The sequence below is a fragment of the Lepidochelys kempii genome, chromosome 20, assembly GCF_965140285.1.
Source record: "Lepidochelys kempii isolate rLepKem1 chromosome 20, rLepKem1.hap1, whole genome shotgun sequence".
Classification (NCBI taxonomy): Eukaryota; Metazoa; Chordata; order Testudines; family Cheloniidae; genus Lepidochelys; species Lepidochelys kempii.
The window spans coordinates 3,867,645-3,895,595 of NC_136399.1; the positions used below are offsets into that span (position 1 = coordinate 3,867,645).

Consider the following 27,951-nt stretch of genomic DNA (forward strand, 5'->3'; position numbering starts at 1 on the left):
GCCCCCCCAAGAAGCAGCAGGGCACCGTGCCAGGCTTGCAAGCAGACAGTGTTTAATAGTAAATAATTTTACAGGTTGATGAGCGCGAGCCCCACCCCCTGGGGAGCCGAGGGGGGTGTTCCTTCCTCCCCTAGCCAGCACCCAGGCCCTGGGCTCTGTCCCCACCCTGGGTCATTAGGGCAGGGGCCAGGAGACACGCTACAAGTAATGCGGAGGGTCTGGTGAGCTCTTCCCGCCCCCCGCAGCAGCTGGGTGGGAGGGGGCTGCAGGGCTCACTGGGAGAGCTGCTTCACCCGTGCATCCATGCTGGCGAAGTTCTCCTCCACGGCCACCAGGTTCTCCTTCATGGTCTGCTGGACCTGCGGGACAGAGAGCGGATAGCTGGGGTGGGGGGCGTTGGGACCCGGTCCGTGGGAGGGAGCCGCTGGGGTTCACTCACTCCCAGGACAGGGGGAAGGGGGAGTTGCCAGGATCCCCACCCGGGCCCACCTGGGTCAGCAACGTGGCATTGTCCTTCAGGGAGTGGACGATCAGCTGCTGGGTGGTGTCCAGGTGCGTCAGGAGCTGCCCAAACTGCATGGCTGGAAGGGACAAGAGCGAATACCCAGCAGCTCAGAGCCCACCTGGGGCAGACAGGCCCCTAGGCACCCATCAAGCTGGGCACAGAGCCTGTACCCGCCCCTGCCCCTCACCTTGCTCGTGCAGCTGCTTGACGGTGGCCAGTCTCTGCACCAGTGCAGGCAGGGTGGTGGCCATGGGGCTCCAGCGCTGCACGACCTCATAGAGCTGATGCACCTGGTGGCACCCGAGGGGAGAGGGGGGTTAGTGCCAGGCAGAGGAGGGGGCGGCTCCGAGGCCTGCCCTGCCAAGCTCACGGGCAGCCCAACGTACCAGGCATCGCCAGAGCCTGGGGCACCCTTGTCCCACTCTGCTGGTGCTGCTGCTCAAGGCGTATCCAATCGAGGGGCCGGTCTGCTGGAAAGCAGGGCGGCTCGAGATGCCAGGGGGCACTCTGCCATAGATGGGTTCAGGGGCAGCGGGAGATGCCAGCCGGCACTCTGCTGTAGATGGGTTCAGGGGTGGCTCGAGATGCCAGCCGGCACTCTGCTGTAGATGGGTTCAGGGGCGGCTCGAGATGCCAGCTGGCACTCTGCTGTAGATGGGTTCAGGGGCGGCTCGAGATGCCAGGGGGCACTCTGCCGTAGATGGGTTCAGGGGCTCGGGCCGGGGGGCCCTAGGAGGGGTGTGGGTGCAGCGTGGGGCAGCTGGGACCTGACCTTGCTCTGGGTGTCTGCATCCTCCACGGCCACCTTGTGCTTGGCAATTTCATTCACCTTCCCCAGGACACTCTGGGGGCGGAAAGGAGACGTGAGATCCTAGAGCTGTGGGTGTCCCCTGCCCGCCCACTAGCTGGCAACGCAGCCCTGCCCATGTCTGGGCCAGAAGCCAGGATGGTACCAATTCACCAGGGGCCAGGTGGGTCCCTCGGCCCCTCTGTGCCATTTCCACGCCATGCACCGCCTCCTGCTGGGGCCAGGCTCAGACAACCCTGGGGCAAGGGGCTGCCCTGGACCCCCGGAACCGGGGTGGGGGAACATCTGCCAGGTGCACCCTCTGCGGACACCCAGCACATCTGGCCCCACGAGACAGCTGGGTCCTTCCCAGCCCCAGGGTGCAGGATTCTACCAGCAGGGCAGATCCCACCGGGCTCGTTCCGGTTTCAGTGCACCCCAGCTGGGAGGGGGGCTCAGCACGCAGGGCGCCCATGGGAGCCCAGGGAGCCAGAGCCACCCAGGTGGGGCCTGCAGTGGGGGGGATTTCAGCTTGTCCTCCCCCCTCAGCTGCTCACCTGCAGCCTCGCCTCCACCTGGTCCAGAACAGCAACGTCCAAGGTGCTGACTTTGGCCTGCAGGATCTCCACAGTGTCCTGCGGGAGGGAGGAACGGGGTGAAAGAAGCAAATGCCGACCCCGGGCAGCGGCCAGCCGAGATCTCTCCAGAGCTTCACCGCGCGCCTGGGCCCCGTGAGGGCTCTGGCCGGCAGAGCCTTCCTGCGGCAGACCCTGCCGTCAACAGGAGGGGACGCCGCCGTGCCCAGCAGAACCCCACCCAGCCTCGGCCAGGGCTGCACTGAGCAGCCCCAGGGACCCAGCCCGAGAACAGCCAGCGTCAGCTCGCTGGGGCCGCACGGCTGGACACCAGTGTCCTCGTGGGGCTGGGCTCGGGCCCAGCTGTCCCACTGCAGCTGAGCCCCACTTGAGAACAGGGGAAGCCAGATGTCACCCTGGCAGGCTGCATCATCGCACACCCCAGACCAATCCCGGAAACGCTGCCTCCAGCCCAGGAAGGGACCTCAGCTCGCACAGGCCCCCAGCTAGGCCGTTACAAATCCCCTTCCCCATGGCGCGCCCCAGCACTTAGGCTTACCATAAGGCTGGCTCCTTGCAGCCCAACCGCCAGGGGATTCTAGGGAGAAAGAAAGAACGCAAGCGTGTGGATCCGGGATTTCAGAGCAGCCCGGGCTGGGCGTGTGGGGGGGGGGGAGAAAGCCAGCTAGGTCCATCCGCCCCAGCCTGATCCCCCTGCAGGGGCGCTCACCTGGCTGTCCTGCTCGCAACACACCGTGGCTTCCAGCTCGCTCAGCCGCTTCTCCAGCTCCGCTATCTAGATCAACGGGAGAGGTCAGCGATCCCCCCAGCAGGCCCTGCTTCTCCAACCCGCAAGGCTGGCACCATGGGCTCTGCAGGTGCCCAGCTCCTAGCCAGGGCACATGGTGCTGGAACAGCGCCTCACTGCAGGGCTCCGTCGCTGCCCAGAAAGCCCGGGCAGGCAGCCACTCAGAGCTCCACGCCAGCCGGCCGAGCAGCGAGAGGTGCCAGCTGCTCGTGCCCAGCACCTGCCTGGGTTTACATGAGGGCCCCAGGCTCCGCCGGGGGGTGCGATCCAGCTGCCAGCACAGTTCAGCAGAGTCGCTGGGTGCCGCTCGCTCCTGGGCTAGGCTGCGGCGCCCCAGAGCAAGAAGCCCGTCCCTCGGTTGGGAGCCCGTTGCCGTCTCCCCAGCCGTCACCTCCGAGCTGCCCCCAGACCCTTAGTCACAGATTCTGAATCTCCTGGCCTGCCGAAGCCCCCCCAGTGCAGGGGGATGGCAGAGTGACCCAGCAGGCCCCCACGGGAAGCCGGGCAAGGGAGCCAGCTGGTTTCCAGCCCCAAAGACCAGGCAAGAAATAATGCACCATCTGCGCATGGCCCCCGCTCTGCCCTGACACAGAACAGAGGGGCCCTATCCACAGATCTTCCAGGTGATGTTACTATGGGCTCAGGAACAGATTTTCAAATGAAAACTTGGCTGGTATTTTCAAATACTAACACCCCCCTCCCCCAGGGGGCAGGTAAAGAAGCATTAGATGGGGAAACTGAGGCACACCAGCTAAGTGATGCAAGAGCTAAAGCATCCAGGCCAGAGCCAAGGGTAGATCCCAGGAGTTCCTGGTGCCCAGCCCTGCCCGCAGTTCTGCCATCACATGGTCACTGCTTCCTGGCAGACAGCTCCAAACCCTGACCTGCCCCAGACTCACCTTTGCAGCCTGAGAGAATTTGTCTTGTTCGGGTCTTGAGTGCAGCTCGTAGGTCACCATATTCCCCGCGGGCGCAGGGGCCTTCGACGGGCTCCTCCCTGCCCCGGGGGTGCCCCTGGCACTCTTCACTGCTTCCAGCTGAACGAGCAGGCGCCTGGTAAAGAGAAGAGACCCGGCTGGTTTCCAGGGAGTGCGAGTGGCGGTCGCCAGCTGGGAGGTAACGGCCCTGCTGGTCCCTGGAGGGCTTAATGGGGAATGTGGCTCTGGGAACCGGGAGATGCCAGCCTCGTGGCCACAGCAACAAATGGGCCAGGCTGCAGTGATGCCCGCAACCACCCCTGGGGCTCTCCGAGGCAGCTACAGGCGGGACAGCCCAGTGGGTTCAATACCTCATCCATCGGCCTCGGTTTTATTCCTTCCCCGTCCCCACCACGGTGAACAGCCAAGACGCCAGAACCTCCACCGGGTAAGAGAGAGGGCAAAGGCGGGCCTGCAGCTGAGCCAGAGCTGCCATGTCCGTTCAGGGATCTGCCAGCGTCAGCGACCGGACGTGGGCAGGGTCTGCCCAGGAATAAACGCACCACAGCCCCGTGAGACTGCAGCACTGCGGGGCTAGGGGCAATTCCGATCGGCGTCACCGAGGTCGGGAGAGGATGCTCCCTCTCAGCCCCAGCCCCGCACGCCTGCCCAGGGGTCAGCAGGTCTCGCTGGGCCCTTTCCAGCAGGAGGTGCTGGGGCTGAAGTCTCCCACCCGCCACCCCCACGTTGCAGGCACAATACGGCCTTGGGCACTCGCCAGAGCGGGGCAGAGCAGGGATTTGGGCCCGGTTTATGGTGAGAAGCCGCCACAAGGGGGGGTCGAGCCCCGGGGTGGGGACGTCCAAGCTCCAATCGCTCCCTCGCTGGGGCACTGAGGGACACTTGGGTCGGGGAAGCAGCAGACCCCGGAGCTCACTTGGCGAGGGCTCCGTCGGGGTCAGTCAGGTTGATGGCTGCGTCCGGCCCCAAGAGCTTCTCCAGGTGCGTGGAGACAAGCTGCTGCTTCAGGGCCACGACCTGCTTGGCGAGCACCACGGGGCTCAGCTTCTCCTCTGCCGCCGACTCCTTCGCGGAGCTCTGCAGAGGGAGACACTGCCATGTTACAGCCGGGGCGCGGGGCTCTGCGGTCACGGGGACCCGCCGCCTCCCAGCTAAAGCTTCCCACAATCCAGCCCCCGACGAGTCTGCTCCCAGCCAGCGGCACGGGAGGGGAGCAATCGTATCTAGCTGTAGATCTCAAAGGGCTCCCTGTTTGACATGGGGAAACTGAGGCACGGGGGTGCGGTGACTAGGCCAAGGTCAGGGGCAGAGCTGGGCTCAGAAACCAGGTTTTCTGAGTCCCAGTCCAGTGCTCTGCCCACTAGACCCCACTGCCTCCCACCAGACCGGAGGGCGACGGTGCACGAGAGGGAAAGCCGACAGCCCGGACGTCTCACCCGACAGGGCGATGCACGCCACCCAAGGTGGCTCCTACCTGTATCTTCTCCACCTCTGTGCTCAGCTCGTGAACCTCATGGAGCAGCCGCTGGTACTTCTGCCGGGGCGTCTCTTTCACACCAGTGCCGTCCCCTAGCTAATGACACAGAGAGGTTTAGGTTGCACGGCCCCGCCGCTCGGGGCTCTGCTTCAACGAATTCTAACCCTGCAACTCAGCTTCTGCACTGGGCTCCCTCTGTATCTCTCTGGGGGCCTGGGCATAGCGGGCTGGGTTTTGGGTGCCTCTCTTCTGGAAGCTGATGGGAAACCCAGCCTCAGAGCCGAGGAGGACCTGAAATGGCCCAGCCGAAGCTGAGTGAGCCTGGCAAAGCCATGAGGCTGGCATGCTCGGCATTCCTCGGGGGGCTGCCGCCCGTCAGCATGTGGCTGGCGGGGCTGCCGGCTCTGTGGAAATTGCTTTGTTTCTAGTCTGGAATCCAGCTGGCGTCACTGGGGCTTTGTCCCTTCCCCTTCTTGCCCTCGGGGGAGGCCAGCCGATCTCCGGCCAGTGCTTTGGTTTTACTCTGTTAGCAGGGACCTTTCCACCTTGCCTCTCCCTACCCAGTTCCGGGATGGGTAGCGTTCGACACAGGGAGGTGCAGGGGAACCCACCGCAGCCTAGTCCTCACGGGCCGGCTGTCCAGATCAAAGCACCGCAGTCTGCCCTTCCTGTCGGGTCTGCTTCTCGTGCCAGGGGATGCGGCAGTCCCCAGGCCTGCGATGCCCTGGCAGAGCACAAGGCCTGCGTGGCCCTGGCCTGCCCTAGTGGGCACCATCTCTTGCAGAAACGCCAAATTCACACGAAGGCTCCTCCTGGGGGCGACACGCTATCCACCAGCAGCCCCTCTAATGCCGCGAGGGGCCCTGACACGCTGCCCAGCACCGGAGAGTCTTCGCCCAGGGTGGCCATGCCACCGCCTCCTCGGGCTCCCGGGAGGGACTGTGACTAGCAGCCCCTCTCCGAGCGTGCTCCCCAGTGGGCGACACTTGCTCAGGCAGAGGGAGGGGAGCCAGAGGGTTCACTACAGCTGGGTTTTATTCCAAGGGAGGGGCATTTCCTTCCACCCTAGGCCAACGACAAAGCACCGGCAAAGCCTTCGAGAAACCAGCTACACGTGGGCAGGTTCATTAGCCCGTCACATTTGCTTTGGGCCCCGAAGGTCCTGGATTCTGGTCCCTGCCCAGGCCGCCAGGAAGGGGAGGGAGTGGCGAGACCCCTCTCTTGGGGGGTGATGGAGCCCAGCTTGGCCTCCAGGACCCTTGGGCTCAAGGGATGGTTTAACTGCCCTTTGAGGGAGGCATGGGAGGAGGAACGTGCCCGATTTCAGCTCTTATCTCTACTGAGCGTGCCCAGTGCCCTCCTCCCCTCAAGGCCGTACGGCAACAGAACCAGACCGGTTACTTACAATCTCAAACTCCCCCGACTCGTAGCCAGTCCGCTTGGCTTTGCTGATCCGGTCAGAGAAGTCTGCACAGCAACAGGAGAGAGGAGTTTGCTCTGGGGGCTTTAAACCGACCCACGCTGGCACGCGCCCCACTGCGAGGCTCCCCCATTGTGCATGCTCAGTGCTCCCTGGCTCTCCGCGGGGACCAGGACAGGTGCCCCCCCAATAAACCAATCAAAGGACTCAACAGGGACGTCCCTGGTTCATTTCTGCTGCCGGACAGTCGCTCTGGCTGCTGCCTCTCCCCACCCCCCCCCACATTCCCAAGCGATGTAGGATACGGGCCAAGCCCCGGATTGCGTTTCCCCCACATGCCAGCCTTACCGAGCCCTTTGGTGCCCACTTGCTTGTCCTTAAACTTGTCGTAGGCCGCATTGGGATTGACGATGATGTGCTCCACGCTGGTGCTCGTCAGCTCCTCCTGCACAGACAGGCCAGCGTTAGAAACCCCAGGGGCCACCCAGCCCCGCCCCAACACCCCCCCTCAAACAGCTGAGAGCACTTCCCTAAGGACCCCCCCTCCCTCCCCCCCATCCTCTGACGGTCCCTTAGCACTGCAGGAGGTGCACGGTTGCCCTGACCTCACCACGGGGGAAGTTGCCGAGTAGCAGAGTCCACCAGATGTTAATAACTTGGCCGGGTCACCGGAGCCGGATGCCCTGCTGGGCTCCCTTTAAATAGCCCCTGGTGACAGAAATGCAAACCAGCCAGGTCTGCTCAATGCCCACAGCTTCAAAGCCTTTAGCTCAGGCCCTGCCTCTGGCCCAAGCTTCCGGGGGCTATCCCAACGTCCCTGCAGATAAAGGGGTGCTCTGATATCCCTGCTGGGGGGGATAGCTACAGTATAATATTAACACACGCCTTGGGTCTCGTTAGCACCAGCCAGTCCTGTGGAGCCTCGCCAGGAGCCCTAGGCCGCGAGAGGACCGCAGGGGGCGGCCCCACGGGGCGTGGGCTTGCAGGGCCAGTTCTTTTGTAAATGCTGACGTGGAAATCAATATCGGTTTCTGCAGATTGGCCGTTCTGAGCGACAGGAGACTCAGGGCGGGTTTTATCTGCAAAGACGCTGTGCTGGGACCCAGGGGCTCCCAACAAACCGCATCTTCTCCCAGCAGAGAGGGAGCAGAGCGGCCAGGCCGCAAACACTCACTCAACCCCCCACCCACCAGCAAACCGTGGTGCAATGAAGAGGAGATGCAGACGGTCAAGGCAGCAGCAGACGCCCCGCTGGATTTCCGAGCAGCGGGACGTGGCCATGGATTAACAGGCCACCCTGGGGTGGCGTGACTGGCTCTCGGTATCAAAGACCTGCAGAGCGGTTCCTTACGAGACGTGCCCCCCCCGAGGGCTAGAGGAGCCTCTTGGGCTGCAGCCCCTGTGCGACCTGGCAACACCTCTGCCAGCAGGGGTCACTCACCCCAGCCCATCTTGCCCTCTCTCTCACTAGGGGTCCTTGCACAATTCTCCCAGGCTGGTACTTCTCAGAGCTCACTGGAGAGAGCAATCGGAGCCGCTTCACATCGCTGCCCCCAGCGCTGGGGGGCTGCAGCACCCAGCCACCGGTACCAGGCCCTGCGTGGAGACCTGTGGCCGCAGGGGGAGCGGACCCAGTTGCAAGGAATTTTCGGGTGGGATCCTCCTCTCCATGCCCAGCTGCCGACCCTGGGCCTGTACAGGCAACAGGAGGTCGGCTCAGTTTGAACAGGTGGCTAGATCGCCCTGAAGCCGTGAAAACAAGGGAGAAGAGCCGGGGCTCCGTCCCCAGAGGGCTCGACCCCGAGCAGCCCCGGTCTGGAGACTCCCAGGCCAAGCTGAGCTGGGCAGGGCGAAGGAAACAGCCTGGGGCACGCCGAGCTGCACAGAGAGGGCTGCCCCCGCGGCCCATCGGGAGGGAATCCCCAGCAAACTCTCAGGCTGGCAACGCCCCACCAGCAGGACTCGATCTCGGCGCACGGAGCCCAGCCCTCGGCTCGCACCTAATGGCCCGTGGGGGGACGGCCCTGGGATGATGAGAGTCTGACTTCCGCACTGGGAACGAGCCCCTCTCTGGCAATCGGCCTGCCTCACCTGGCTAGTGGAAAGGGGCAGCCCCGGAGCCTGGAGCTCTCCAGGGGTTGGGAGACGGAGCAGCTCAGCTTCAACCCAGAGGGGCAGGCCCCAGGGAGGGGAGACCAGATTCAGGCACAGGAACCTACCCCTCCGGTGCTGGCCTGGGCTCTGACGCAGGCCTCCTGCGTGTTGGTGGAGGGATTGGGCGGAGGCTGGGGGCTGCTGAACTGGGTTTGCTCAGCGCTCAGAGGGCAAGTTAGTCAGCAGGCTGCTTCAGAGGATCGGGCCCAGAGCGGAGCCTCTCCCGCGCAGAGGGGGTTAGTGCTTGGAGAACACCAAAGGCAGGTTAGCCACAGTTAAAGAGAAACCTTTTGTCTTTATCTCTCGCCTGGGGCTGCCTGGTCAGGGGCCTGCGTCCTGGGACCCTGCCCATCCTGTCCTGCTCTGCACTCCACAGTAACGAACCAGCTTTTCAAAAACCCCTGACATTTAAACAAAGGGTCTAACGAGGCAGCCGGGACCACCGAAGTAGGTCAAAAACCCAAACCGGCCCCGCCGGGGAACTGTCCCTCCACGCTTGCCCGCTGACGGTCAGAATCTGCCAGGGCGCCGACTGGTTTTAGGGCATTTCTAGCTCAGCCACGGCAAATCTCGCCGGGCTGAATCTCGCCATTCAAGGGCAACACCGGGTGGTTTTCACGTGAGGCGGGAGCTTTCCAGTTTGAGGCGTTCGCTTACGTCCTGCGGGCTGAAGGCTTTAAAACTGACACCTTTTTAACCAGCCACGTTACTAATATTGGAAAAGTCTGCTACTGAGCATCATGAGGCTCTCTGGGGCAGGGGCCACCCCTCTGTCCTAGCCCAAAGGGGGCTCAGGCCATGCTGGGGAGTCAAGGGGCTACTCTAATGTTCAGTCCCTCAAGATGGATTCACCCACTGGACCCGACTTGCAGCCATTAAAATGAAAGGGACGCTCCTCACAGCTCCACCAGCCCCTGTCCTGGAACGCGGGATGTAGAATCCGGGTTTGCTCTATTTTAAAGGCCGTTACAAAATGCAGCCACCGGATCAGCTCTGCCCCCAGCACGCCAGGCCGTGACGAACGTCTGGGGCGCGTCTGGAATTTCGGGGAAAGGAGACCTTGCGCTTACTGCTCGGGCAGGTGCCAGTAACGACTTTACTGACCCGAGGCCTAACGCAGGAGGTGGCCGGGGTCACACTGCTCCTGCCGGTGCAACAGCCCCAGGATTCAGCCCTTTGATATTAACAACGGCGACTCGGAGCTTTGGTGCCGCCCAGGACAGGGGCTCCCAAACGGCAGGCCGCACGGGAGCTTGACGGGCCATCGATTTACTCCAGAGCAATTTCTGAAGGTAGAGCATGAACTGTGAGTGTCTGGGAGCCGCTGGTCTAGGGCTGGGGAATAATCTGCCCAGTGGTCAGAAGTGATCAGAACAGACTGGCTACGGGACACCCTTTCAGCAAGCGGGGTGTGTGTGTGGGGGAGCAGAATCTAGTTTTACTCTGGTGCCCGAGGGAAGCCTCTTTCGAGGGCCGGTAAAGACAAAAGGTTAGAGCAGCTGCTAGCTCAGCAGAACATTCAAGCAGACGAGAGGGCAAGCTCCTTACCAGCTCCTTGCGTTTTCCCAGAGGTGAGAAAGTCAAAGAAAAGTTAGGAGGGCGGGGGGGGGGGGGAGGAGAGAAAAAGACAAAAATCGTATTAGAAGGTTGTCACATGCACTACACAACAGTTTACACAGTCACCCCACGCGGAACCCCCCCATCTCGCCAAGCTAGCAGCCGTCCTAGGGCAGGGGGCTACCCTGCTACCACCCCTTGCCCTTTCCGAGGAGATACAGGGTTATGCGGAGCTTCGGCGAGGACGAACGTGGAGCAGCAGGATTCAGCCAGCGGCACCCGTGTGTTAGTCACTCCAGCTAGACCCGTTGGGCAGAGCTAACCCGAGCGCGCCCAGGGGCTCCATCGTCTCCCGCTGTGGCCCCCCCCCGTGAACTTAGCTGCTCTTTAGGCTTCTGAACTGCTGGCCATTCCCGGGCTGGCATGTGCACGGCCCGGGGGCTTAGATCCCTGAGCTGCAATGGCAGCAGCGGGAGGGGAAGGAGCGTTTTAAAGGGGGAGCTGTGGAAAGGTCGCACAGAAACAGCTCTCTCCCCTCCCAGCTCAGGGAATAACAGACAAATACCCACTTTAGCTGAATGGATCGCGGTGGAGGGGACGCCATCGAAGGCAGACGCCCGGGTGCAAGAACATGGCAGAGAGGTGCTTTCCGCAGCAGCCCCTCTGCCTAGGTGGGCAGCTAGGCTGAAATTTTCAAAGCCATTAATAGCAAAGGGAATTGGGCAACAAGGAAATTCTCCGCCTCGCCACCCGCCATCATCTCTAGGAGGCCGTTTCTGAAGCTGCGGCCTGGAGAACACTCTCCCGCCAGCCCCAAGAAAGCCAGGCAGGGAGCTGCTGGGTGTTGGTGCCCAGGGCCCAGCATCTCTGCACCCTCACACCACAGCCGGCGGCCAGGTTCAGCCTCTGCTTTCAGCCGTTTCTGCTGCTCTCCAGGTGGCTGTTCACCCAGGGCAGCAGGAGGCTGGGTGTAGTCTGGAAGTCACAACAGACCCGGGTTCGAGCCCTGCCTAATCCTCCACCGAGTGACCGTAAGCCAAACCGACTTCCACCTCAGCCAACCAGCCGGGCCGCTGGGTGAAAACCAAGATGGGGCCTCGGTGAACGCCAAGCGTTGCACCTGAATCAAGCCCGCCTGGGGGGAGAGCAAAAGGGGGGTGCATTCGCCTGGCCCCTAAAGAGGTGGCTTCTTCTGGCTGCTAGTTCCGCCAGCCGGCTTGCCTGCGGATGGTCGAGGGGGCTAGGCATTAGCTGTGCTACAAGCCACTGGGACTGGAGCACAGCACGAGACAGGACCCAGAATCGCCTAGCCCCTGGACTGCCAAGAGTCACTGCTTCACCCTGGGGAGGGGTTTCACGCCAGGGGTTTCCAGCACCCTCACCACCTGCCTTCCCCAGGGGGTGGGCAACTCTGTCATCCCCCAGCCCGGCACCCTTCACGCATATCCAGTGCCCGCTGACTAGGTAAGAGCAGGTCTACGGAAAAGATGAAGAGGACACCCGGGGGGGTTGGACCTGCAGAGGCTTCCAACCCCCCAGAAGAGTCCCCAGCTCGTGAGAACATCCTGGAAACACGACATCAGAGAACGGGAGAGAGCCAAAGCCTGGAGTGGAGCCAGCGGCCGTCTGCGGAAGATGAAAGCCCCGCGGCGTGGGGCCAGATGTCCCCTAGCACTCAGCTAAGAGCCTCCAACGGTTCGGGCTTAAAGGCTCCTCCTTTGGACTTTGAGCCAGATGCTAAAGAAACGTCCCCACGGCCCACAGCAGATGTGCCAGCCTCAGGAGCCGCTTCAGGCCCCAAGCCCAGGGGCCAGGGGAGCTGGATTGTCGGAGCCCCGGCCCAGCCGGTTACTGCTGGGTCACAGCGATGCTGCACGCTCAGAGGTCTCCCCATGTACAGGTGGACGACTGCATCCACAAGAGAGGAGGGGAAAGGGCTCAGACTAGCCAGTATCCCAAGGCCTCCTCAGGGGAGCAGGAAAGCACCCCACCTGCAATCGGATTGGGGAGCGGAAGCTGGGGCCCCATCCTGAAACACTGGGGTGTGGGGCAGAGAGGGAAACATCTGAACTGACACCTGCCTGCCTTGGCCACCTGGAAGGACAAAGCGACATTGCTGGTCCACACACTGCAGGCAGCCATGCGACGGGAGCTTCGGTTCGCTTAGCTGCACTCACAGCTGGGGTTGCTTCTTCACACAGACAAGGGAGTCGAGCGAGGAGCCCGAGGCCACCCTGGATCCGAGCCCTGAGCGCCCAGGAGGGCAGCGGCTGCTCGCCCAAACCAAAGCGAGGGGGAAGTCAGAGGGCCCATTTGATGCCCTCAGAGATCATCAGCACTCAGCCATGGCTTAAAATAGGGTCGTTCCGCCTGGCATCTGGGGCCCTTTGCAGGGTGGGGACCACGCTGAGACCCCGTCCACTGAGGAACCGGGAACAAAGGCTCCAGCTTCCAGCAAGCTAATCAGAGGTGCCCCCGAGGCACCTTTTGCAGGGTGTTTTGGCCCACCCCCGACCTGTGCACCTTCCCCTCAGGCCGTCGCCCCCAAGCCCTCCCCAGAGGTAACACGCCAGCAACTGCCGAGCTCAGGTGTAATGGACACAAGACCCGACCCCCCCGAGACTTGCCAGCGGAGGCTCTCGGGCCGTGTTATGGCAGAGGACTGTCCCGTGGGGATAATGGAGGGAGGTGTGAAGAGGGGCGCCGAGTTGCCTACAATCTCACAGTCTGAGAGCTGTGAACAGAACCCAGCACCCGGGCCCAGCTGTTCTAACCAGCAGACCAGACTGTCTCCCAGAATCAGTGGCTACCGTCTGGACGGGGTTTGGGGGTGGGGCCGAGGGGTTTTAGTTGTAAAGATCCACTGGAACAACAAAATCCGTGCAGACTCCTCAGGAGAGGAGACACCCTGCCGGTGCGTGTGTGGGGCTGTGCACACGGATACTTGGGGAGTAAGAGTAGCCTGTCAATTCCAGGGACCGCCCAGCTCTGCGGCACCTACAGCCAAACGCTGGTGCGCTTTGTGCCTGTCGCCTGCCTAACGCTTCAGCACCTTCTTCCTGAGGCCAGAGCAACACAGGCTCACGGGATCGTGGAGATGACATGGAGAAACACCAGCCACTTCTAGACAAAGGCCGGGAGCCACCCCAGTGGCGGTGCGGGAAAGGCCGCAGGGAGCGAAGGACCGCGAGCCATTTCTCGGGGGAGGAAGGGATTAAGAGCTCCATTTCTCCTCCTCGGGACGAGATTGCTCCTGGGTGAAAATGAAAGCAAAAGCTAGTCCAAAAGGATGCGTTTGCTTTTTACCTCCAGAGCGTCCCTCCAGCACCGGCCACCCAGCCTGCAGCTGGGCTGGAACTTACTCACCAGGAAAGACAATCGCCATTAAAACAGAGCAATCAACGGATTGGAAAGCGCTACCCATGAAAGCAGGCCCCATACCGCACCTCAATCATTCAGATGATTCCCCATAGATTGGGGTGTCCAGACAGGGCGTGTTGAGATACACAGGGTCTAGCACTGCTCATTTCACAGGCTAGAAGTTACACTAATCCCTTCGCTGGATGTCATTAAACCGCCGGATTGACGGTTCATTCTGATCGTAACGCAGGCCCCTCAGAAAGAAACACAGGGTGGTCCTTTTCGCTCAGCAAGAACCACCCCCAAGATGGGGCTGTCACAGACCCCAGCGGGCCACTTTCAAGGATTACAAATTGAGGACAGACCCTGTGTCCTGCCCCAGCTGTCACCCTGGGCTCCCCACAGCAGTGCCCGGAGAGCAGAAGAATTGTTAAGTAGGCCTCAGTCTGATTTGTTTCACCAGAAGACGGGATTTCTAGGGGGTTTTTTGTTCTCTATCACCGTGTTGCCAGACAACAGCCTTCGCCTTGAACAGTGAAGCAGGCTCCAGGTCCCAGCACGCCACGTTACAGCTTGACCCAAGCAGCCTGGTTGTGTCGTCATAACAATGCCCGGCTGCCTCCCGACACAGACAGCTGTGAGCCAAGCCCCAAGCATCTTACCAACCGAGGGGGTAGGATGAGGAAAGCCATGAACAGCAGCCATAGGCTGACCCAGCGCGGGCTAGCGGCTGGCCGGGGACAGCAGCCGTCGGCTGTTGGGATCATGTGGAGAGGGCTAGCACACAGCCATCGGGGCTACGGGGTGAAGGCTAGCGCCCGGCCAGCGTGCGTTCAGGGACGCAGTATGGCAGCAGAGGGGTTTAAACGAGGAGAGGGCACTTTGGCAGGGTAGCCAGGAGGGAAGCAGGAGGAGACCAGATAAGTGAGGGCGGGGAGACAATCCAGGGCGTTTAGTGCTGAGAAGCTTGAACTCGCTGAATTGAAGGGTGGGCCAGTGGGAAATCTCGGGGGAGGGGGGCACATGGCCCGATCCCCAGGCAAGGAAGATGGATAGTTTGCATGGTCAGTGTGACGAAGTGGGACTGTTCTTAATGGTTCCTCTGAATAGTGTGGGGGTGCCTCAGTTTCCCCTATGCAGTTCTTAAGTCTCTAGGTGGTAGGATAAAGGTGTATGATCATTGCAGAGCCCTAGAGGGCAGGTGTGTGCAGGGGTCTGGACACAGAGAATGGCCAACACCCTGTTTCCTGGCAACTGATGGCCTGGCCCTTCCCCCCTGCAAGGTGAGAGCTAAAGGGTTGGAGAACAAAGGAATCAGGTGCCCTCCTGGCCCGGGAAAGGGACAAAGCCCAGAGGAGGGGGGGCTGGAGGGAGTTTCAGTTTGGGGCTGGCTGGGACATGGAGTGAAGGGCAGACGGGGTTGTCTGGCTCACTGCCCCCCAAAATGGACCCAGCTGAGGGGTCCCGTTCTCTGCGCCTACAAATTCTGTTTTAGACCATGTTCCTGTTGTTTAATAAACCTCTGTTTTACTGGCTGGCTGAGAGTCACATCTGACTGCGAAGTTGGGGGGCAGGACCCTCTGGCTTCCCCAGGAGCCCCACCTGAGCAGACTCGCTGGGGGAAGCGCACGGAGGGGCAGAGGATGCTGAAGGCTCTGGGGTCAGACCCAGGAAGGTGGAGCCGGGTGAGCTGTGTGTCCTGCAGACAGGCTGCTCACAGAAAGGTGACTCCCCCAGAGTCCTGCCTGGCTTCATGGGGAGCAGTTCCAGAGCATCGCCCAGGGACTCTGTGACAACTGGTGGCAAAGGTGGGATGTACTGCACCCCGCGGATGGCACTTCCTGCAGTAAGTGACCAGGGATCAGTAAAACGAAGGGGGATTGACGGGGACCAGGCGTGCTGCTGAAGATTCAGAGAGAGACGGTTTCAGGGGGCGGTTAACCCCTGGGAGTGTGTGACCAGAGAGAAGGACTTTTGCAGTAACAGGGTTCCCCTGGGGATTGCAGCGAGCGGTCCCAGGGGTGGAGGAGTCTGCCGCTCGACCCTGGCAAAGAGGTGGTGACCTTGAGAAGGGCTGGCACACGAGGGGTTCTCCCTGGAAACCGTGGGGAGCTGAGAGCACACAGGCCTGTGAGTCCACAACAACTTGGGAGGAGCGGAGTGGTGGCCTGTCACCGTCTCCTTAAGGACATTGTAATTCTATGCAGAAAGAGAGGGTTGAGCATTGGAAAGTTCACCAAAGCACAGTTAATCATGCAGCTGGAGGAGGATGACCGCCCTAAGGAGCAGATTCCTGACCCCAAATGGGGCTAGAGCAGGATCAGGGAGCAGCTGGAGTGGGAGCCAGGCATCCCCAAGACTCCTGTCCCCGACCAGACGAGGGTCTTCACGATCGGGTTCCCCATCAGGGGATCCGAGACGGACGGGATTGGAGCTGAGTCCGAGAGAGCCAGACGACTGTGAGAGACAGCGAGAGCCCGAGAAAGAGCTGCAGAAGCAGCAGCAGCATGAACTGGTGATGGGGGAGCGGAGAGGCCTAGGGGACCCCTCAGGGGTGAGTGGGGATAGACCCCGGGGGGCCAGTTCCGCAGGGAACCTCGAGACTAAATTGCTGCCCCTGGTTAAGGAGGGGGGATGTGGATGCCACCTCACTGCCTTTGAGCAGGCTGGCGATTTGAACGAGGGGGACCCTGCGGAAAAGCCCCGGTGTCTAGCGCCCTTGCTGGGTCCCAAGGCCACAGACTCCGTCAGCCCGATGGGTGGGGAGGTGGACAGGCTCCCACTCCTGGTCCCAACCTATATGTCTGTGTGGAGTTCCCTGGGGTCGGGCCCCTCGGACCCCCAGTGGGAACAGAAGGTGATGGTCAATGGGGAGACATTCCTGGGGTGGCGAGATCCTAGGACAGAGAGAACTGTTGTCAGGCCCTGGGTGGTGCAGCCTCAGATGCTGAGGGGCTGGGTGAGGGTCCCAGGGACGACGCCCCTCACCCTACCTATGGCCCAGATCCCTGTGCAGACCCAGGAGGGGTGGGGCTGGCTGGTCATTGGGGTTCTCCAGGACACCAGCTGCGAGACCCTGTTGTGGGGTGACTGTGTCTCTTTGGGACAGGATCCAGGCCTTGCTCCTGTAACGGCTGAGAGTTTGAATTTGAATCCAGAGAACCAATCGGTGGAGAGGGAAATGGTCAGTGAAAATGCAGATGACCTGGCTGGCGGGGCGGGGGGAGAAGAAGAAGGAAGGAAGGAAGGAGTGGCTAGGCTCAGGATACCTGCCTGCCTGTAAGCAGATCCCTGGGTCTGGGTGGGTCAGAGAGATGCTCCCCACCGGAGATGCTCCTTGCACACCGGAGATGGGGGCTCACGCTGGCTCTGTTGCAGTGAGGAAAGCAGCGAGCTCGCTGCCTACCCCCTCTGGGACAGCAAGGGCAGCGCTGAGCATAGTGGGAGCTGAGACCCCAGCTGAGTGGGGGGAGACACAGGCAGGGCAGGGGATCTGTGGGGAGTGGCAAGGTGCTTGGTAAGGAAAGTTTGGATGAGCCTAGGCAGCCTTGTGAGCTGACGGCTGTGTCTAGTCAGCAGGGTGGGAAGGCGAGGAGAGTGGAAGATGAGTGTCCCTGGACCTTACCTGTTAGCTGGGTGGAGAAGTGTGACAGGGAAGGAAACGTACCTGTGTCTGTCAGGGGTATTGACTTGCCTATGGAGGGAGCTACCCTGGTCTCCAAGCAGTTGTCTGTGACCAGCCCTGTGTGCTGGGACAAGGGGAATGAGATCCCAAGCTGTGGGTCTGGGAAAGGAGAAAGTGTGTCCGGCTTTTCTTTGTCTGTGGAGCAGACAGAAGGGGCCTTTTAGACTCTGATGCTTGAGAACAGTGCAGTTGTCTCAGAGTTTGTTCTGGATTCAGCTGAAGCCCAGGAAGGGAAGGGTCCTAAGTTTGTGTCTGCTCGGGAGAATGGCCCTGTAACTAGGTCGCATCCAGTTAGTGTCTATGTAAAATCCCAGAGACCAGACAATTCTGGTGCTTGTATTTTGCCTGTTGCTATTGTGTGGTTGGGAAAGGGTGTCGCAACTCTGTCCAATCAGGGTGAGATCCTAGCCAGGGCACAAGGAGAGCATGAAGGTTATGTGATTGTGTTACCGACTGAGGGTGTGGAAACCTGTAGCAAGAAGGAAAAGATTCCTGAACTTGTGTGTGGCAAAGGGAAGGAGAAGGCTTCTGACCTTTTATCTAAGAAGTCTGTAAGTTTCCCTGAAAGGGGATTGTGTAGGAATCCGCCAGATGGGCCAGAGGTAATTCTGGATGTAAGGGAGACCCAGAAAGAGTCTGTTGTTGCTCAGGAAAGTGTTCCTCTAGAGCAAGCCCTAGGTAAAGAGGGTAAGAGCAGAATTTCAGTGAGGGGTGAATTGTTGCATAGAAAAGCCCTAGGGAAAGGAATCCTCATGGAGTCTTTGCAAGCAGTTTACTGCAACTGAAGGGTGTGAAAGTGATTTAATCAAAAAAGTTAGGAGTTAATCAAAAAAGTTAGGCTGGAGGGAGTTTCAGTTTGGGGCTGGCTGGGACATGGAGTGAAGGGCAGACGGGGTTGTCTGGCTCACTGCCCCCCAAAATGGACCCAGCTGAGGGGTCCCGTTCTCTGCGCCTACAAGCTCTGTTTTAGACCATGTTCCTGTTGTTTAATAAACCTCTGTTTTACTGGCTGGCTGAGAGTCCCGTCTGACTGCGAAGTTGGGGTGCAGGACCCTCTGGCTTCCCCAGGAGGCCCGCCTGGGCGGACTGGCTGTGGGAAGCGCACGGAGGGGCAGAGGATGCTGAATGCTCCGAGATCAGACCCAGGAAGGTGGAAGCTGTGTGAGCTGTGTGTCCTGAAGACAGGCTGCTCACAGAAAGGAGACTTCCCCAGAGTCCTGACTGGCTTCATGGGGAGCAGTTCCAGAGCATCCCCCAGGGACTCTGTGACAGTCGGGAGGAGAAGCATTCTGGGAGGGTGCAGGTGTCCGAGAAGAGGAGGCTGCAGTATCCATGGCAGGAGATGGAGGGGGACCTGGGCTAAAGTTTTGGCTGGGTGCCATCTTTGAAAGGCTGCATTGCATTCTGGGACCTGCACACCCCTTTGTATTAATTAGAGCAGGACAGTGAGTCTGCTCCATTTCATGCCAGTTACCCTGGGGCACCTGCCAAGCAGACAGCAGAGCCCTCAGCAGTGCACCGTTTGGACGCATTAGCCTGGATTTAGGCACCTCTTTTGTTCTTCCCACTCCCAGCGACGAATCCCTGCTAACCAAACCTTCCTCCTACTAAAACCAACGTCCAATCCCTTGTTTTCCTCTGCTCTGGCTACATGCCTTAGTGCGGGGAGAGAGAACACTGCCCTGGGCCACACACCAATTTCAAACCCATACCTTGATTCAGCCAACAATCATCTTGAAATCAGGCCCCCCATGAGTTCAACAAGTTGCAGGGCGGGGGGAGGCTAATTACTGGGATTTAAAACTCTTCGCTACATTCACAACAAAGCATGGTGCAGATTTATCGGCATGCAAAATCAAATTCCAAAGCATGCAAAAGAGAAGCGTTGTAATAGTCTTACTTGTGCAAACTAGAATCCAGGCAAGGTAGTGAAAAGGCAGGGGGGGAAGAGCATTAGGAAAACTCAGGTAAGTTCAACTGCGCAACAGTAAATCAACACAATAAAGCAGTATTAGCTGGTACCCCAAAACGGGAGGGGTTGTCTGAGGAGCTGCAGGGAGAGCGCAGGCGTGGCAGCCCCACCCTATGGTCTGCGCTCGAAGAGCACTCACTGCAATACCCGAAGTGCACTAGCTAGGGAGGCAACTGGAAATTCTTCAGCATAATTAATTCATGTTGCCATTAGAAGACGCCAGTCGCAGAAGCCCCGCACACGCCCAGAGAAGCAAGGCTGCGGCTGGTTTCTCTGAAGCAGGCAGGCCAGGGTGCCATTCCGGGCACACAGAGCTCACAGCAGCTGCTACCAATTAGCTTGGGCAGAGGCTGCTGTTTGCATTCATTGTTGCTGGCACGGGAGGAAAAAAACCTAAGCTAGCCGAAAGTCCCCAATTCAGACACTGTCTGTGGCAATTCAACCTGGGGCAATTCATTTTAAATTGAGTTAAACACGGATTGTTGTTTTTAAATCTAGTCTCTCTTTTAAGGCCTTTGAGCAGAGAATAATAATAAAAACACCGTAGAGCATGCCAGCATGTGTTGCTGCATTAGATACTGCAAAGTTAATCCTGTCGATGGCCCTGGATTCATAGGGAGAAAGAGGTGTCTCATGTCCGCACATGCTGCTCAGGCTCGGAATATCATTTAGAACATGGGGCTGAAATTGGTTTCAAGGGCTGGCAGAAATACAATTCCACCGACCCAAGATCTAGATCTTGCTCTTCTCAGCAATATCGTTGCAGTTTTCAGGTCCAGAGGTAGCTAGAACCATCCTGGGAAGATCTATTTACCAAGAGACCAGCTCTGCAGCACTCTGGGTAACATGCATGCGGGGCTCAAAATGGGTAAGGTGAGACAAAAGAACGTGAACAAGGTATCAGTGCTCTAAAACCTCTGGGCTGTAACAGCAAGTCTGGAGCTCAGAAGAACATGCACCTGCTCCTAAGGATAAAAGCAGCCCAAACGCTTCAGAGTCAAGCATGTCTTGCCTGTGGTGGCTGGGGACTTAACTCCTGCAGCCAGGAAGAGCCTGGAGCACAGAGCACCAGTGCAAGGAAGCCCCACGCTTCAGGCAGTCTCTCGGCACACGGGCAAGAGCAGCATTTGGTTCCAATTCTGCCCCCAGTTACATCCGCGCAACCCCACTGGCGTCAATGAGACTGAACACGGGGCTTTAACCCAGGGCAGAATTTGCTCCTCTGGTCAGTGGAGCTAGTTTTGTTTTAGGTTCTGTGTTTAGGTTTGTTCAGGATGGATGAGTTGTTCGTGGGGATCCTTATTGCCCGCTGTATAACTGGAGAGATCTGTGAGTGGTAGCACTTCACAGTCTGCACTAGAGAGATGTAAAATGACGAGCCAGCACCACGGCCAAGCTTCACAAGATTGTTCCGGTCCCACGGCAAACCACCAAACCTTGCCAGCGGCGAAGCCAGCAAAAGGCCCGTAGCTTGTTCTGGGAAGGATCATCTTGGAGAAAAGTACATTAGGGTTAGCAATTAAAAACCGAACTATCCCCGCTGCAGCAGGTGTAATACATGGAGGCTGGATCAGATTATGCTGCCAGGAAAATGAATTTCATAAGCCAATTAAAAGCTACATAGAAACGAATATAAAAACGGTCCTCTTCAGGGTAAAAACAAGCCACTAGCCCTGGGTTTGGGCAGAAACATCTGAGCTTGTGTTGTTTTAATAACAGTGTGTAATTTACAAGTCAGGTCTCTATTCTACAGTGCAAGGGTTGGGTCCAGAGTCAGATTATTCCTATGTTATTGGCACAACCAGTCCCTGTGCGTAGCTGCCTCTAGGCCAGTGAGGCTCAGCGTGACAATGACCCAGCTCTCAGGGCAGACTAGCATCTCCCACGGCTTACCTGGAACGGGACGTGGGGCTGGGCACAGGCTCAGCTTTAGCCCCCATAGGGCAGGCTACGGGAGACCTCGTTAGTATGCAGGCAAATTGGCTATAGGCAGGAGGCCATTAAAGAGAGGTGGGGACACCCAATGGGGCATGGTCTCAGTCCCAGCTTCTGAAGGCCTCGACAGCAAGGCAGTGACCCAGGCGGGGCGAGAGAAGGCACAAAACCGCTGTGCTTTTATGTGGAAGTTTCCAATTCAGAGAAAACAGCAGAGCTCTGTGGAGTGCTTTACAACGGGGATGTGCCCGGGTGCGAAGCAGCAGGCCTGGGAAAACAGCCATCACACATGGGCCAGCATCTGAACCGTGCCCTTCTGCTCCAGCTTGGCACACAGCACGGCAGAGGGAACCTGGGAGAAGCGGGCCGTTTCTTTTGGTGAAATCCTGCTCTCTAGTAGGATCGTGTGACAGGTCCGGGGCAGCTGGACAGTCATGGATTGCCAAGGAATTGCCTGCCCCGCACATCGGGTACAGAGCAGTGTCGGGGCCTGCTCGGTATTTCACTCGCCTGGTTTCTGACCAGCCTCCAGTACCGTGGTGAGTTTACACCATCATTGACCCTGGCCTCCTGAATGCGCCAACTCAAACAGCTAACATGCTAGCAGCAATCCAGAGCTCCACACACAAACACAGACCCTGGTACCACACCGCTGGACACCGCACCACGCAGGTAGGCTAACGATAACTGAGTGTGCCAAGCCAAGCCAGCTCCCAGCCACCCTGCAATGGCATTGCCATCTGGAGCCTCACTGCAGAACACGCTGACCAGAGAAAGCCCAAGTGACTCAAACGCTCTCACCAAAGGCAAGCAACAAAATCAACGAGGGGACACCTTTCTGGGCACCCACAGCTCCCATTCACCTGACTGCCATGTAACCTGGCACGCACACAGACAGGGCTTCTTCAGCGCTGCCCCCGAAAGCCACACAGACCCCAGGGCTCAAGGAAATCCCAGCACAACAGAGTAGCAAACAGTCGGGCTAAGCAAGAGGGGCATCTGACTGAGAGTCTAAAGGCTTTGCTGTGGGGTCCAACAGCACCTGCGTTCAGTGTACGTGATCGAAGGGGAATGAGTCGCAGCCCAAGAAGATGGTAGGACAGCCCTGAACAGAAGGAAGGGGGAAGCCTTTGTGCTATGTCAGAGCAAAGAGGCAATCGACTCCTAAGCGGGATCACTTCATTGCAGAGATCCAAGAACGAGCTGGAGGAAGTGGGAAGGGCACCGTGGGGAACACGATGAACTGCGAAAGCTACAGCTCTGACTGGATGAGGGAAGCAGTTCGTTACGCAGGAGGCTGATGGAGCGTGTGCGTGCACACACGTGCTAAGATGCGCACACTCTTTCGTTTCCCACCGGTACCACGTATCTGAAAGCCAGCCTTGTCCTCGCGGCTCCACTTTCCCGCTTACGTTAGACCCTCAGGTAGGCCACAAGAGCTCAGAGAAGGGAACCCGCTAGCTTCCTTGTGGGTGCTACCGAACGCGGCCGCCCAGTTCCCACTCCCACTTCGGAGGACATTCTTTTAACGCCCCTTCTGCCTGCTCCTGTGAATCAGCCAAACCCTTGACGCTGATTCAAGCGGAAAGACCCACGTCTCCCGCAAGTCCTGACCTACTTTCCAGATTTGTTGCAGAAGTGACTCCAACTTGGGTTGCTGCTTTTCAACTCGTTTTCAATCAAAGGCAGGCGATGTTCTCCCAGTTCCTGGTCTAGTCATTTGCACCAGAAACGCCAGCAAGATTCCAAATGCTAGAGACCGTAATCCTTCTCACGCTTGTTCGTGCGCCAGACCCGACATGTGACAGCTCCGGGCCACAACAAGATGCCACAACCCTTAGGCCATGCCATGGCGGCTACTCCTTGACTAAACCATGCCCTGCTAAAGGCTTCCGACCCAGAGGCCTGAGACTTGGGAGGAAAAGGACTTTGAAAGCAGGGCAAAGCACTAAAAAGAACATTGAACTCCCAGCTGGCGATATGTCACGATAAATTACCCACATGATATTAGTCCTTGCTCAGCCAGGGAAATTCACCCATTCTCTCTCCAGCTAGCAAGTGCGCTTTGGAAGGCGCCTATCTCCAGAGGATTGCAAAACATTTTGTAAACATTACCCTGGGCGGTGGGAAAGGATCATTTCCATTTTACAGCTGGGAAAACTGAGGCCCAGAGACCTGCCCCCACATCCCAGCCTGCCCCCAGCCTCTCATTTCCAACAGGGTGGATCTGCCCCACCCCACTGTACCTGAGCGTTGATCTGAGCACTTGTCACCGCAGCAGGGATGACAAAGGCAAAGCCACCACTCAGCCCTGGCTTTCACTGCTCCTTTCCTCACCTTCAGCACACAGCTGGGGCAAGGGAAGCTGTTCCTGGCAAGCAGCCAGCATGATGGGAGTAGAATTTCAAAGTGGTGCACAGAAGCTCAGCCTGCAACCCCAGCACCAACCATGTCCAGTTAATGAGACTGTCTCCAGGGCACTCCCATTCCTGCTGCTATTTTGAGATGCTTTACATCCTGCAGGACAAAACCCTGAGGGTTTTATTGTTCCCTCAGTGCCTGCAGCCTGCACTTTCTGAGCGTTTTATTCCACAAATCCCCACCCCCGAAAACGCACCATGAGGCTCTGCAATTCCCCTGCTGAGCATGGCTCCCGCAGAAGGATAAACAGACCCTGCGCTCCCCGTTTGCTTTTACAATTTGCTCTGGCCAAACTAGGTGCAAGACACAAACACTGAGAGTTTAATGGACACTTTCAGTCGGCGTCGGCCTTTTCCCCTGGGTAGCCTCATGCAGGCTACAAATCCAAGGTGTGGATTTCCTTGGGCCCAGGAGAGGGGGCCACAGCTGCATGAGGCATCACTGAAAAACAGGTTGGCCGTGTCAGAGCTGCTCTCCTAGCAGAAAGAGGACTCATTCTAATCTGGACAGGGTTTGGCCAGCTGTCATTTCTCATCCTCAAAGCCGCATCTACACCAGGGCTTTTGGGAAACATTTTCCATTCGAGGAAGCAACGCCAGGAGCCTGCCTCCCCGTTTAATACCATGTTGCTTAGCCCTGGCGCTGGGCAGTTAGACAAGAAGGTGTTTAAAGTGTCAGCAGTCACAGAAGCCTGGCCTACACTGAGACTTCCTCAGTGTTAGCAACAGTGGGGTTTTGGTTTGATTTTTTGCCCAACCCCCTAGGGCATAGAGCCAGAGCCAGACTGCTGAAATGTACAGGAACCGAATTTGCTTCAATAGCTACAAGAAAAGCCATATGTCTTCGGTGTTGTGCCTGGCAAGGAATGCCCAATGGCATATTTAATAGAACAGAGTTCCAGGATGCCCCAAATATATATTTGTAGTTTGAAAATAAAATGCCAAGAGGTCATCTGATTTTAAACCACTCCTACCCCACTATCTTGCATTTAAGCAAACAAACGTGGTGAGCACCTCACACCAAAGGGAGAACAGTCCCTTTCTGACTACCAAGCTCAACTGTATTTAAAGCAGATAATCTCTCCAGTTGCCACTAGACCCAATTTCAGTTCAGAAGAAAGTGATGAAAAAAAGCAAAGGGCCTCTTCAGAGATTTCCTTCCCCAAAGCCTTACACAACTTCTCCTTTGGGATGATGAAAAGGCCAGGAATAGAATTTGACAGATGTTTATGGGGGCAGCATTTCTAGAAGAGGGCTGTCGCACCTTCCTTGCTAGGAACTATTCTGAAAACAGTACCATTTTATGAAGCTTTCTGCTACCCAGATCTGCTGGAGTTTACGCCCAATACGGTACAGTTATGCAAGTCATTTGGGCAAAAGCAGCTTTGGAAATGATTTGGGATTGGCACACCCACTTATCACTGTCCTCTAACCACAACGCTAGTCAGAAAGCTGTTGCATTCCACACAACCTTACCGCATCAAACTCCGCCTGGTCGTCTTCTGGGAGATCGCTAGTCTCGTAAACATCTGGCTCGTTCCTGGCCTAGAAGCACAAATGCGTTATAGTGAGGACAGCTGGCAGTTCTGGGCAGACGCATCTCTTATTGCGAAGAATAGCATCCAAAGTGAGTGCCCGCCTCCCACTGCCAGGTGCACAGAGAACACGTCTGCTTCCAGGAAGTATATTAGAGAGACAAGGCGGGTGAGGTAATCTCTTGTATTGGACCAACATCTGTTGGTGAGAGAGAGAAGCTTCTGAGCTTACACAGAGCTCTTCTTCAGGTCTGGGAAACGTAGTGAGAGTCACAGCTAAATACAAGGTGGAACAGCTTGTTTAGCACAAGCTGTTAACACATATTTCAAGGGACCATTCAAGGTGAAGTGGCCAGTTAAGACCGCATAGAAATAGAAAAATCCGGGGGGGGGGGGAGGCTAGTGGGTTATAGACTGTTGTAATAAGCCATAGATCCAGTGTCTCTATTAAGTTCATGATTTTTAGTGTCTAGCAAAGTTATGAATTTGAGCTCCAGGCTCTTCATTTGCAGATGCTGTGCAAGTTTCCTTCAAGGACGAGGCCTGAGAAGTCAGATATGGAGTGATCGCTTTGGGGAAAAGTGTTCACCCACGGGTGAGTCTTTCATCATTTTTCTGGGCGAGTTCATTCGAGAGCATAGTGATTGTGTCGTTTCACCCACAGAGGGGCATTTAGTGCACTGGGCAAGGAACAGCACACGTTGTGATGGGCACGTGTAGGACCCATGGATCTTAAAAGGTGGGTTGTGGGGGTATTGAACATCCAGGAAGTACGTTGCTTCCTTCACAAAGGGAAACAGTTCCTAACATTTTGGGGAAAGACCTCAACTGTGCCAGCTGGTGCCTGGCACAGCCAATCATTAATCTGTGCACGTTCTGAAGTTTGGGCTAACCCAAATGACAGACACATCCCCATCAGGCCTTAGTTAGAGGGCACGTAACCCTATAACAAGGACATGCAGATTTGCATGACAAACATCTTAGAAACAGATTCCTATTTTCCACACCACATGACAACATCACCCCAGAGCTAGACTAAGCAACGCCAGCAGTTCTGTACGTGTCTCTGCAGACAGCAGTCCCTAGCGGTCATCCAGTGCTTTTCATCCAGAAACCTCAAAGCACTTTGCAAAGGAGGGCCAGGTCGCTGTCCCCATTGTACAGATGGGGAAACTAAGGCACAGAGGGGAAAGCGATTTGCCCAAGGGACACTCAGCAGGCCAGGGGCAGAGCCAGGAACAGAGCCCAAGTCTCCTGGGTCCTAGTCCAGTGTTCTAGCCGTGTGTCCACCCCGCCTCCCTGACAAGAGGTGGAACCCGCTGCAGCTGCTCAGGGTCCATTTACCTCGTACAAAGGACTCGCCGAAACGCCAGAGCAGGAACCGCGAGCGCCGGCATTTCGGGGGGGTGGGAAGGGAAACCCAGGAAACCAGCTCCCAGGAGAACGGTGGGAAGCCCCAGAGCCTGGCGCGGGGGGGCTGGGAAATCAGGTGCCAGGGGAAGTGCTGGGCCCCGTGAGAATGAGACAGAGCAGCGCCCAGGCCAGCATCGCCCTGGGGGGAGCTGGGCTGGGACTTCACCCCCTCACTTGCATCAAACCGCAACGCCCCATTCGGGAATCCCGCCCCGATCCCGGGGGGGGGGGGCGGCGAGGAGAACCCAACAACACAGGGGGCTCCAGGGACAGAAGTGACCCCTCCCCCCATAGCCCCCCCAACCTCCCCTTCCCCCCAGTTACCCCCCCAGCCCCCAATCATCCCCCTCACCCACCCCTCCAGTTACCCCACCCTAACCTCCCCAGCCCCCACCCCCCAGTTACCCCCACAGCCCCCCCATCCCCCAGTTACCCCACCCTCACTTCCCCAACCACCCCACCCCCCCAGTTACCCCCTTGCCCCCCCAGGCCCCAATCATCCCCCTCACCCCCAGCCCCCCTCACCCACCCCTCCAGTTACCCCACCCTAACCTCCCCAGCCCCCACCCCCCCAGTTACCCCCACAGCCCCCCCATCCCCCAGTTACCCCACCCTCACTTCCCCAACCACCCCACCCCCCCAGTTACCCCCTTGCCCCCCCAGGCCCCAATCATCCCCCTCACCCCCAGCCCCCCTCACCCACCCCTCCAGTTACCCCACCCTAACCTCCCCAGCCCCCACCCCCCCAGTTACCCCCACAGCCCCCCCATCCCCCAGTTACCCCACCCTCACTTCCCCAACCACCCCACCCCCCCAGTTACCCCCTTGCCCCCCCAGGCCCCAATCATCCCCCTCACCCCCAGCCCCCCTCACCCACCCCTCCAGTTACCCCACCCTAACCTCCCCAGCCCCCACCCCCCCAGTTACCCCCACAGCCCCCCCATCCCCCAGTTACCCCACCCTCACTTCCCCAACCACCCCACCCCCCCAGTTACCCCCTTGCCCCCCCAGCCCCCAATCACCCCCCTCACCCCCAGTTACCCCACCCTCACCTCCCCAGCCCCCCCAATCACCCCCACCCCCCAGTTACCCCCGCAGCCCCCCTGAGTGACCCCCCCCCCCGCACTCACGATGCCGGGCAGCTCCGCGTACTTGGGCTCGGCCATGGCGGCGGGGCCGGGTCGGGGCCTGAACGGGAGTCGCCGGGGCCAGAACTCAGGGAGGAGCCGCCAATCTCGCGAGAGCGTCAGGGGAGGGCGGGGGCCGACGAGATCCTGGCCGCGCGGGGCAGCCTGGGAGTTGTAGTCTGGGGGCGGATGTGGGGCTGGAGGAGGGAGACGTGGGGCTGGGGCTGTGAGGCTGTAGATGGGGAGCTGTGGGGCTAGGGTGTAGGGTGGGGAGGGGGAGATG

At 58.7% G+C, this 27,951-nt stretch overlaps 1 protein-coding gene across 1 annotated transcript; it reads right to left on the bottom strand.

Annotated features, from left to right (window-relative positions):
- Positions 1-30: 30 nt before the first annotated feature.
- DCTN2 (dynactin subunit 2) lies at positions 31-27,783 on the bottom strand. Its single transcript, XM_078849607.1, has 14 exons — positions 27,672-27,783; positions 25,070-25,138; positions 6,859-6,955; positions 6,496-6,557; positions 5,088-5,186; positions 4,530-4,690; positions 3,575-3,728; positions 2,598-2,663; positions 2,427-2,465; positions 1,850-1,927; positions 1,278-1,349; positions 693-795; positions 490-581; positions 31-359 (listed from the first exon to the last, which is right to left on the bottom strand). Exons 1-14 carry the CDS (start codon positions 27,705-27,707, stop codon positions 273-275), a joined length of 1,215 nt encoding a protein of 404 aa, XP_078705733.1. The 5' UTR covers positions 27,708-27,783; the 3' UTR covers positions 31-272.
- Positions 27,784-27,951: the final 168 nt, after the last annotated feature.

What these genes read in the sequence shown, in the direction of transcription:
- DCTN2 (XM_078849607.1), bottom strand. Translation starts at nt 27,707, where the DNA reads ATGGCCGAGCCCAAGTACGCGGAGCTGCCCGGCATC. An exon ending in AGTCGGGGGAGTTTGAGATT is followed by an intron (nt 5,187 to 6,495) that starts GTAAGTAACCGG and finishes CTGTGTCATTAG; the next exon opens with CTAGGGGACGGCACTGGTGT. An exon ending in AGGTGGAGGCGAGGCTGCAG is followed by an intron (nt 1,350 to 1,849) that starts GTGAGCAGCTGA and finishes TTCCGCCCCCAG; the next exon opens with AGTGTCCTGGGGAAGGTGAA.